At 37.7% G+C, this 12,887-nt stretch overlaps 1 protein-coding gene across 1 annotated transcript in view; it reads right to left on the reverse strand.

The window, feature by feature from the left end:
* Positions 1-12,887, reverse strand: part of Grm8 (glutamate metabotropic receptor 8) — a 963,476-nt gene that overhangs the window by 160,615 nt on the left and 789,974 nt on the right. Inside the window, exon 8 of the mRNA XM_004642707.2 lies at positions 4,568-4,704. Within this exon, the coding sequence (XP_004642764.1) occupies positions 4,568-4,704 (137 nt within the window). The remainder of the gene's footprint in view (positions 1-4,567; positions 4,705-12,887) is intronic.

A 12,887-nucleotide genomic window follows, 5' to 3' on the forward strand; every position in this document is an offset into this window, starting at 1 on the left:
AATAAATAAACTTTAAAAAAAAAAGATTATAATGCAATTAATAGCCCTAATTTGCCTATCCTTTTCCTCACCTAACAAGAGGGAAAACTGAGACTCAGAGCTCAGGAATTCATCAAAATATCATCTTCTATGGAGCGACACGCTCAAAAAAATCAAGTCAGGCTCAGGGAAGACTCTCAATGTGAGCCTCAAATTAATACTATATGATTCCTAATTGTGATTGTGACTCTAGTATCATATAACTATTTCTATTATCTTGAAATTATTCACTAGAAAAAAGAGAAGAAAGCACAATAACAAAAGCAGCAAAAACCCTTGTCTCATTCCTCAGAAACTGTGGCTCTGGTTGAAAGCACCCAACAGTGGGCCCTGAGTTATTTTCAGCCCATCCAGTAACCTCAATCCACCTTCTCCCTGTAGATTCAAAGCAGCATATGACTGTTCTGCATGCAGGTTGGGTTCTTTTGTCTGCTCTGAACCTGGAAGTTACAATATGTTTTGTAATTGCTAATAAGGACCACCTGTCTCTTGATAGATTCAGCCACATCAAAACAGAGGGCTAATTTTTCTAAAGTCATCTCAGATAGACAATGCATATTTCATGTGTAGACCAATATTATTGAACAGAAACTCTAAAACAGAATAAACAAATTATACCAACTGCTTATCACTGATAAATAAAATGCCTAGGTTTATTCCATACCAAAGAAAAAGGAACAATATTCAGAATAAAAAAGGGCAATGCTTTGGAGGGTAATTTATACATCAGACATTTTTTGGAAATCATTTATTTGTTTTAGAAATTAATTCACTTCACTAAAGTACATCCAGGGAAATTTTGCTCTACTCAAATACGTCTAACCATATTTACCCTCTGTAGTAAATTATTCTCTGGTTGAGTTCAGCCAGGAAAAAATGGCTCCTTGAAAATAAGCAGAATCTATTCCAATAAATAGCTGGTAAATACTTATCATTGAGAATGTAGAACCAATCATATATCTGACTTAATAGCATAAGGACAAATGGTACTCTTGAAGATAAATCCTCTTCTCAGTATCCCTCCTGAGTATTTCCTCCTACACCAGTGGGCACCTCTCCTACCCTATCACTGCGCACCCATGGGCACACCTACGTCAGGGACCTGTCTCCTCACACTGCCTCCCCTCCAGTACTGTGAGTGCCTGAGACCACATGGCCACTGCACTCCCACCCCAGCATGTCACACGGGCGCTGAACGCACTTATCTAAGCCATTAAAAATAGGTGCTTGTCCTGCCAGTCTACCTGAAACCATGCACTCACTGGATCATAGAATGGCGACTGCAATATTGCTGCACTGCACATTTCAAAATTGCGAAAAGAACAGATTGTAAATGTTTCATTAAAGATGATTATTTGAGATGATGGGCTTGTTCATTTATTTAATCATTCCACATATACCAAAAATATATACCAATACCATAAATATATACCAAAACAACACATTGTACCCCATTTTTATGTATATATAAATATATAAAACTATAATTCAATTAAAATAGAATTTTAAAATTTGTTTTAACAAAGGCAAAACATGGTTTGAAAAGTACACACACACACACATGCACACACACATAAATAACTGCATAAGTGACAATATCTACACATACATTACCATGGGAGGGGGAGATATGTGTCTAAAGTGTAGTCTGAAAGTACAGAGTTTTTCCAAATATCAAAGAATGAAACAACTCACAATGGGGACAAAAGTTAGCTTGATTCTTTTAAATTTCTCTCATCTCCCTAAAAAAAGCTCAAGAAGAGACTGCCTCTTCTTAGGCGTCTTCAGTTCTGTACCGACCACCCTCACTGTCAGATCTCACACCAGTCCCCTAGAGCCCTGAGAAACCAAGCTGATGACAGCTAATGCATCTGTATCTCATTTGTGCCAGACACCAGACTAACTTGGATTTTTCACTTAGTTCTTATTACAATCACATGACATGGTTATTACTACTATTTCTACTTTAAAGATAACAAAACTAAGGCAAAGTCCCTGATGCTTTGCCTTCAACCCAAGCAAAATTGCATCAGTAGCTTTCGAAGCATGCCCTCCTTCACCTTCCACAAGTAGATAACCTACCTCCTAAAAAGAGACATTTGCTTTGTCCTAATGATCTCTAGAATTCAATTCATAATTTATAACATTTTCACAAACTTATTCACTGTTTTCTTCAGAGAATTGCATTTTTACTGTTGCAGAGAAACTAGCACTACTGTATCGTTATAAGCAACCATAATCATGCATGAGAAATAATTCTTACAAATTGTTTTGATATATTTTATGAACAATAACACAGCCATAAATGTAAAATTTTCATGTGCCGTTAAATGTACATAAAAGAACAGCTTGAGATTCAATATTTTTATAATAAATATACATTATGCATACATAGAAAGATGTATGTATGTATTATTGTGTGTATAATTATTTTAAGTATCCTGGTACTAATGTATTAGTGGGAATATTCCTGAAACATTGAATTTTATTATATAAATCTCTAATCCTAAGAATATAATAGGCATTTTAGCACCTATAAAAGTCAGGTAAAAATATTTCCCTGTTTTAATCCTTATCAAATTTTCTCTCATGCTTGATAATTTTATTTCACATAAATTCACCTGCAAAAGAGAGTTTGTCAAAAAGCTATTGATTGTCATATCATTAAGAAGCTGTGGAATTTTTAAAGCTAAGTTTCAATAAATCAATTTGGGATGCAGAACAATGGCAGAGGGAAGCTTCCGGAAGCAACTGCATGTAGTAAACCGTAGATACAAAGCCTTCCACTCTTCAGTAGTTCAAAACCTAAGCTGTCTCTGCGTTACTGAGGGCAGCACTGTGATAATTAGCAGTGAGTCACTTCAAAGAAACAATAAGCCATGCTCCAGTTTAGTTATTTCTCATCATCTACTTCTTTGCTGAGAACACAGGTGACTGATTTTGCAAAAAATATATTATTGAGGGGTCAATGTATCTGTACACAGAAAAGCAAAATAAAACGTGTATGAAAATACCAGTTCTTGGAATTTGAAGGGGTTCCACACGGAAAAGAACAAAGCACATTCTCATAGGATTACCATAGCTTTTTTTTTTTTTTTTTTTTTTGTGGAACCGGGGATTGAACTCAGACTCTTGCGCTTGCCAGGGAAGCGCTTATTCCACTGAGCCGTCTCCCTGGCCCTACCATAGCTTTTAAAATCAAGAGGAGCAAAGGCTTTCTTTAGAAGAATGAGTGAATTAATTACACACCGGAACAGCGAAGCACTGGAAGAATGTGTTTCTAGTTTAGTAGAAACATTTTAAAAGTATCTAACTGCCTACAAAGGAAGGATCGCTGCTGTTGCAGATCCCTTGGTCACTAAATTCCTGCAAATACCCCTCCAATTCTGGGGAACAGGTGGCTATGTGGCTGAACTCCCAATTTCTGTCCAAGACCATGGTCCATAGCGAAATGAGCCAGCATGCACTCGGATTGCCGGAACTCTTTTTTTTTTAATTTATTTTTATTATTTTTTTTTCGGAACTCTTAAAGTGTGAAAGAAGTATTTTCCTGGCAATAAAATGATGTTGCTGATACCCTCCCTCAGCTCTGCATTCCACCATCCCTAACCTCCTCAGGCCTGTGTCCTGTGTCCTGCGATTTCCTGGACCTCTCCTATCTATGAAACAGCACGACTCTGTATTCCAGAGCCCCTTACGATGGGTGGTTGCAGATACTGGGCAGCTCTCTCAAAGTCCTCAGAGATGCCTGGCTTGGGGAAGCTTCCTCAGAAGCACACCTGATGAAACTCTGGCCAAGGTTCCTGAGTGCCAAGCATGCTCATATCTGCCACGCTGCAGGAGGATGCGTGGTACCACTGGCAAGGAAATGCTCAGAAGCCTCTTGTCCCACTCCAGGGCTGGATATTTTGCTTGGTGCTGAGCTTTCCAAGTTGCCCTCACCTGGCCAATTGCAGGAACTATATATGACTTGACCCTCAAGACCACTGGACTCAGAAGCCTGAAGCACAGTTATGTAAACTGAATGACATCTATCACTCTTGGATAATACTGACTTCCCCATGGTGCAACTGCAAGAGGTAATAGAAATATAAAGAGCATGCTTCACTTCCATGAATCAACTGTGGCAACATGGTCTTGCAATGTGCCAAAGATTGTACACACTTTCATTTTTAAGTCCTAACTTTATGATTCACCAAACACTCAGGTCAGGCCAGCACATCATGTCCACATTACACATAAGAAGTGTGCAAGAACTTGAACAAGTGAGTCTTCTGAAAAGGGTACATTTCTGTAAGTGTATCATCATTTTTTTTTTCTTTTTTCAGAACTGGGGATTGAACTCAGGCCCTTGTGCTTGCCAGGTAAGCACTTATTCCACTGAGCCATCTCCCTGGCCCCACATCAATTTTAAAAAAAATGAGATTTCACTAAATATTTACAGATTTGAAGGAACTTCTCTACAGAGGTTGAAGTTATGTACTGAAAAAGAAAGCATTCATTAATGTGCATCTGTGTTGATACTTGCTTTTAGATGAAGCTGATTGGTCCAGTGCCCAATGATTTTGTATTCTGTACTTTTGTTGGTTATTTGATACTGGAAGATATCATAACGTCCAGGAGCATCTCCATTTTCATTAAAAGTGACAGGTGTGCCAGCACTGCCTACAAAGATTTAGAAAACAATGTTAATAAAGTTTTAGCAAGATAGAGCATTAGGCTTGCTTTTCTTGAGGGAAGAATAGTTCATTGAAAATATATTGTGTGTGATAGGAAGATATGATCCATGCAAGGTCATTTTTGATGGCATCATATCTTTTACATGAAAATAAGCCTCATGTACATATAGGAGAAGATGTGCTTTATTATGCACATTAGAAAGTAAATGATGAGTATCCAAGATAGGCAATGTACATAGCAGCTAAATAAATAAAAGTCAATTGGGTGAATTTTCAATACTGACTACACAGGATGGCAGTCAATAGAGAAAAGTGTAAATGTCTTGAAGCATGACAGCTATTATTCAAGAAGAACTATAAAAGGCCAGGCAGAGCATCCCAGCTAGAAAGCTCAGAGTTTTTTCTTTTTCTCAGCTTCAGTTCCACTCTGAAGCAGTGGTCTTTCCGTTGCCTCTGCTACCTCTGCCCAAGTGAATATCAGTGTGGCCTGCCACTGGGAACCTCTCAGTGAGTAAAGCAGTGAGCAATAGGAAACCCTGGTCCTACTTAGATCATAAACGTCCCCTGATTCACTCTGACGAATGTGACATTGGCAGAGCAGCGGGATGCAGGAACTGTAGCCTTTTTAAAATCCCATTTCTCTTGAAAGCTTTCATCTTTTCTCTAAATAGCTCTGGCTCACTTGAGCTTTCTCTCATTAATTTTTATATAATTACAAATGTAAGATTAGGAAAGACCACCACCTCAATGCGCTCTTCTTCCAGCTAGTTCTGCTATCCCCAGACTTTGGTTTTCTCTAACAACCTTTAGATTTTCCCTTCATCTTCCTAGATTATTATTTTCCATCTTGACAAATTCATCTGACACCAATCCCTTTTCTTTGTAGCTATCTTCTCTGTGCAGGCCTCTTTCCTTTTTTATTTTCTCAGATGTTATTGGATTTAACTTATTTTCGTATTAGAAAGTTTCCTCTTACTGATATCTCTTCCATATTATATTCGCCACATTTAATGGTTGGTAGCTAAATGTTTGGCATATTTTCATCTTGCAATGAGTTTCTTACCTTATTTATTTATCTGTTTAACCAATTACCAATGATTATAAACCTCTAAAAAAGTTGCCAAGCAATGTAGATGACTTTGTAAAATAGTAACTTGGAAATGAATATAATCAGTCACACAACCTTTATAGTACTTCCCTTGTATGAAATGGAGCGATGCTTAACGTTGTGTTTTCTTGATTTTTCCTAAAATGAGAACCTATCAGGAAGTTACTAATGAAACCACACACATCTCTTCTCATTAAGAACTACTGAGCTCATTGAGATGACTCAGCCTGGAGGGAAGAGCATTGGTCTGAGTGGCAGGAGCTGCAAATCCACACTAACACTTCATCTATTCATTCCTGGCGCTCTCTCTCTCTCTCTCTCTCTCTCTCTCTCTCTCTCTCTCTCTCTCCCCTCTCTCTCTCTCTCCCCTCTCTCTCTCTCTCGTATCTCTCTCCCTCCCTCTTTCCTTCCTTCTCTTCTTTCCTCCCTGTCTCCATTCATGCTCACAGTAGGGCTGTAAATAATTATTATGAATATGTTTGAAGTCCTAAGTGAATGGTACCCATGTAACATGCTACTTTCCCTCATTCATGTGGGATATGACTTCAGAAAGAAATGAGATGAGAAAGAAAACAGAAGCTACCCAATCAGTCAGTCCTATTACTTCCTAGATTTCAAGGGAAGACTCATTTGCAATCCCTGGCCAGAACATTTCCCAACTCCTCCTGAATCATAGATGAATTATTGATCTCTTTTGTCCTTGGTTTCTTCATCAGTAAAATGGCAGTAATGGCACTTTCCTCACATAGATGTCACAAGAATTAAACCCATCAATATTGGGAAGTGCTTAGAACCACGCATAGGATAATTACATATTATTATTCTCCATATTTATTTTCTTTCAACAGCAATACATAATACTAGAAATAATGTTGAAAATTCTTTAAATGATGGTTAAATAATTATTGAAATTCTATTGAGAAAAAGATTTTTAGCTAGGCTAATACTGATGTTATAAATTTCACAGTAACACCATCAATTCCTGACATTTAGATGTTACATGGGAAATTTTTAAATTCTCACTGAATGGAGCAATGTTTAGTTTCCTAACTAAGCAAAAGTTACAAATAATGTCACTTTTTTGATCAAGTGACCTGCTATTGCTGACAACAGCAGTGTCCCTTCTTTTTGCCATAGTGATTGTCAAGATAAAGCAATCTTACTTGTATAACATAATCCCATGCATAAACTTAGTGGTTGTGCATAATTCCTAATGTGTTGGATGTTTCTACTTCTTTCTTCTCCAATTCAAGAAAATGTGAGTATTACCAAAAAATAACTTTCCACTTAGCTACTTCAAATATCATTTTCAATATCAAGTTTCACTAAATTAAATATGCATCAATGGGCAACATAGAAAAGTTGTTAAGTATTGGGCTTTGTCACCAGATTATTGGGCTCATAGCTTCAGATCTATCATAGCAGACATTACCATTGTAGAGGAGTTCTTACTTTTCTGAATTTTTCATACCTTCAAAGTGGTCTAATAGTGATTTCTACTTCACAGGGACAAATTAGAGTTAAATAAATCAATCTATGTAAAGAAAGAATGAGCATTATGAAAGTATTAATGATTATTCTGTTGTTTTGTAGTATTGCTGTGTTTGAAACTCACTGTCTACATGAGAATATATGAACTTCTGTGTGAGTAAATATGGCCTTCAGAAGTCTCACCATTCTTGCTACTCTTTCTGAAAAATACCATATCTAACCTAAAATCCATTTCCCTTAACTTACTATGATCTGGACTACTGTCTAGTGTTTGTACATGCAACTTTCCTAAATTCTGTTCCTCCTTTCTCCTTCATCCTAGCCTTAGTTTTCTATTTAATTTCCCAAGATGTGGCTCAAGATCCAAGGTAGAAACTTAGTCTTCCAAACCTAGAACAGAGCTGCAGGTACCTCCTCGTGTCCTAAACTACTAGCCCAAGCATCCACTTCACTCCACACACTTCTGCTCTTCTACCATACACGACCATAAAATTAACTCACACCTACTGACTAAAAAGAAAATCTACCATGTTTTTAACAGTGAATGGACTCTCTACTGTCCTCAAAAAACCATGGTCTCCTTAGGAGAGGCAGACTGTGTCTGTGCACCTGTTATCTTTGTAAGCACTCACACAAGGACAGTGCTCAGTATTGGTAGGCAAACAATAAATTACAGAAAAGCATGCCTGACATGTACCTTAATACTCTCAAGCAAATCTGTCTCATCCATTTCATAACACTGTGAACTTTATGGATACTATCTTCAATTTTTATATCCACAAATGAAGTACCATATCAGTACCTGTCACATTATTATCAGTGTGACATTAGAAATGAAATAAAAATTTTGACATGTCTTTGATTTCTGAGTTACTGATAGCTAAGCAGATTTCATTGCTGATCACACTTTTATTTTTTCACCTGTTTTTCTGGCCAAGTATTAAAGTTGAATTGCACTAACCTTCTCATACAAAGAACATTACACATTGATTCATCTCAAACCACTGCTCTGATACTCTAGTTTATGTAAGAAAAACACCCATGGATGGTCACAAATGATCCAACAATTGATTACAACTTTCAACATGTTTTTATCCTTTCAAAAGATCATCTCTTGTACTGAAAGTAATTATCCAGTAAAACAAAACTAAGTGGCATTTTATTCAGAAAAAAGATTCACATGGCAAATATCTCCTACTATATTCACCTTGCCTGAGGCAAGGCTCCACATCATAACAAGGGTCATGTGATGGAGCAAAACCTCTCATTCCTTGCAGTGGGAGAGGGAGGGAGGGAGGGAGGAAGGAAGGAAGGAAGAAAGGAAGGAAGGAAGGAAGGAAGGAAGGAAGGAAGGAAGGAAGGAAGGAAGGCAGGAAGGCAGGCAAGCAGGGAGGGAAGGAAGCAGGGAGGGAGGGAGTGAGGAAGGAAGAGAGGAAGAGAGGGAGATGAGAGTAGGAAGGAGGAAAGAAGGAGGAGGAAGAGAAAGAGAAAGAAAAATATGGAAAAGGAAGAGATAAAAAGGAAGAAGAAGAAACAGAAAGTAGAAAAAGAAAAAGGGAGCAGAAAGAGAAGTGGAAGATAAGCTGCAACCTTCAAAGTTGTGTCCTCCGTGACATAATTCTTTAAACTAGGTTTTACTTTTTCCTAGCCCACTTAGGAACTCTTCAACAGATTAAGGAACTCAAGAAGGGACTAATCTTCACGACACAATCCCTTCCTAGGTTCCACATATGAATAGTGCAGCACTGGGGATTAAGTCTTCACACACACTCCCTTTACCTAACCTTAATCCATTTGCGGGAAGATGTTTACTGTCTGGAAAGCCCTGATGAGGCTGAAGGAGGCCCCAGGGCAGGACTCTGACTGTGTGGGTCTCTTTATTCACTTTAACTATGGGACCTGATTATCTGATCATATACCAAATTCATGACCTCAGATTTCAAACATTGCCATGGTCTATCACAGCTGTGTCCACAGTGCTGTCACACTTGCCCCGAGGGCTACCTTCAACTCGGATGACTTTTGAATCTTTCATGTGTCATTCTCCTCCCACAGTCACCATGGACATTTTCAGTGATTTCAGCTGGCTTGCACTTGCTCTCAGAAACAAAAGTAGCGATGAGACAGGAACTCCCCCACCCTCTACCACAAAAGCTAGTCTGTACCCGCACTCACATTCTTTTTCCTCTTATTGCAACGCACAGCCATGATCAATCAATGCCACACTCCTCCCCTGATGCAAGGGACCCTTCTTCTCATCCTGCACACTGTTATGGATTCAAAGTTATCTTTACTTATTTTATATTCAAAATCTGAATTCCCTGAAGACACATCTCCTTAAATTCACAACTCAGTCCTAGCAGCTCTCCGCTTACTATAAAGCCTCATCAGGCTTTTGTCACAGTAAAGCTCTTCTTTTCTTTATTTTCTAACTCCTCAGCAAGTTTTGATTTTTAAATATATTCCCATACTTTCATTGACATGGCTCAAAGCTATATGCGTGGCCAATTATCTGTATCTCTACTTTGTTCTCCATTAATTACCTAAAACTTAACATTAAAATGGTACTATCTAGACAAAATATTTGATTCTTACATTTCCCACCATGCTCTTTAGGTAGTCCTTTTTTTCTCTTTCTCAGTAAGCAACTGATTATTGTTTATCCATTTAATTAAGTCAAAATTTAAGTTAAATCCTTACATTTAACAGTAAGTCATAAGGAGTGAAACAATGCGAAATAGCACTTCAGTGGATCTTTAACAAGTCTAACACTCACATGCAAGCTGTCAATAATTGGGGAAATTATATGTAGGAGGATATGTTACATGGGTTATCTATACCATTTGCTCAGTTGTTCTGTAAATCTAATTATTTTATTTAAACAGTTTTCAGAAAGTAAAAAAAAGATAAAATTAATTTTACTAATATGCAACATGTTGTCCAAACTACAATCAATATAAAAATAATAGTGAAAATAATTATCTTCTATTCCATTTTCCATCTTCCAAATCCCCTGAACGCTTTGCACCTAAGCATGCCACAGTTCAGATAAGCTTATCTCCAGTACTTAGCAAACTGTTCCTCCCCAGCCATGAGAGGTGGTGACCAAAGAATACAGCACAGGTCTGAGAGATCAACCATTTGAGCAGTCCATGCTCCCTCACTCAAACCCTCCTTTCCTTGGGGAGAAGGCCTACTGCTGAGTGCTTCAGATCCAGGATCTTCTCCAGCCTCTCCCTCAGCTGCAGTGAACTCCTTCACTAGCTTTTTCCTCAAAAGAATGCAGTTTCACCCATGTCCATCTCAGGTCTCGAAAGATGCCAGGTCTGGAAAAAGATCTTAAAATCTGGACTGCTCAAGAGATAAAACAAGAAAGCAAGCAAGCAAGTAAACACATGTTTACATCTAAGGTGCTGACAGGTTCTATCCATAAACGGTGCATAGTTTGCCTAATCTCTTCATGTGTGTTTCCACTAATCTGGTCCAGACTGCTTCCTGCACTGATGAAACTCTACCAGGTTCACTGCCTTGCACCAAGCAACAGTAACGTTCTCGCTCCCCCGCAGCCAGAGGTTCTACTGTGAACACAGATCCACCTCAAACCATAGCACTCTTCTCCTTGCAATCATCCTGCAACTGTCCGTTTCACTCAGAATAAAACATACAAGGCTTATCACGGTTGTCACTTGTTTATTCATATGTCTTTTCTATAGTCTGTCCACACTAGTCTTCTTTCTGTTCTGTAGGCACATGAAGCTTGTTCTATTCGGAGTTTTGGGTGTTCTATTCTCTTTTTCCCACTGTGGATGGCCTGACTGATTCCTTTTCTGCTCTCATAGTCTATTTCAGATGTCAAAGAGAGGCCTGTTATATCACCATATCTAACAGCCTGTTTGTATTCCTTTCAGTTACTGTTATGTACGTTATTTGCTTCGTTCTTAGTATTTATACTTATCTAACATATATTGTGTGTTTGGAATGTGTTGTTAGATTATATGCTTATGAGGGCTGAGGGTCTCCCACCACATTTATCACTATATTTGCAGCACAGACTACTTGATGAACATCCTAGCCCTTAGTCTTTCTCCTGGGCAAATAGCTAGGCTATGTTTTCAGGCATAATACTTAGTCATGGCCAGATGGTTAATTCTAGCCAATTGGATGACAAAAATGATAGAGACCACATAAGAAGTCCAGTACTAATCTCCTAAGTGGTTTCCTAGGCTCTTATGTCCTTCCGGCAGGTGAGAATGGAATATGGCATGCTGAAAAACTTGGGGATATGCGTATTAGAAGTGACAACATTTATTTCAGCCTGGATTTCATTGTTAGTGCATTCAACAGGTCTGTGTTATCAACTTGTTTATCCATCATTTAGGTAGTATTATTATGTGCGCAAAAACGAGCTGTTATTCATTTCAATCATGATTGGTTATAGGGGTACTTCTCATAGAAACCTTAGTTGATAACATCCCAATATCTGGTAAGATAGATTTTCAATGAATAGTTACTAATAATTAAATTCTGTCATGATAAATCTGGAAATGATTGCTTCACATGTATCACACTAGACAGATATAAGTACAATATAGTTTTAACCCAGAGGATCAAAAAAAAAAAAAGTTGGTATGAATTAGCAACTAGTTTGAGATTTCCATTAAGAGCTAATATGGAGTACCGCCACTGTGGGCACTTATGTCACGTGAATTACCAGTGTATAATCTGGCTCCACAACTGCATGGGATAAGGATCTAGTTCATTTCCTTTATCCCAGGCACAATTGGATGTTTTCATAAAGTATGATTATAAAAGTATTAAAAAATATGTACTTATTCTGTGTTGAAAATGACCTTCTTAGGCTACTTTGTTATGCAAATAAAAAGAACAAAGAACATAATTGAATGGTACCTCTGATTTTCTGAGTCGGTCTTTGATTTTTTCCACTAGGACACTGAGCTGACAAGAGTACTTGCTTTTGTGGAAATGTCTTTATGATTGTTGGTTTAAAGGTATTTTAAATTATAAAATCTCATCATCATTAATAGACAGCACCTTTTAATGTATAGAAAAGTAACCTATAACTGCATTTATACCACTCCAATAAGCTGATTGAATTTCTAAAATAAGAAAATCTCCCTTACTTGCTGACACACATCTCAGGGAAGCAGATGAATTAGAAAGTTTAAATAAAATCTCTGATAAGAAAAGTGACCCAAGAGCCTATTTAAATATCAAATCTTTGGTTAAAAGAAAAAAATGGGAAAGAATAGATAACAATTACACGAGAGGAAGCAATACAGCTCAAGAGGAATTCAGAAACAAACCAAAGTATCTAACAATTCCATGAATTTAGTACATTTTTAATCCTTCACAGAAGCTTTCTTTATCTGATACAATTGGAACCTTTGGCTATTTCTTTGAGGTACATGGAATGATCTGTACTAAGAATATGGATACATGATTCTATAAGAAGGACTATGCTTTAGTGATCTCTGTTCCTTAGAAGTGATGAGCATCTGTATCAGGAAATGTGTGTGTGTGTGTGTGTGTGTGTGTGTGTGTGTGTGTGT

The sequence above is a fragment of the Octodon degus genome, unplaced genomic scaffold, assembly GCF_000260255.1.
Source record: "Octodon degus isolate 3935 unplaced genomic scaffold, OctDeg1.0 scaffold00160, whole genome shotgun sequence".
Lineage (NCBI taxonomy): Eukaryota > Metazoa > Chordata > Mammalia > Rodentia > Octodontidae > Octodon > Octodon degus.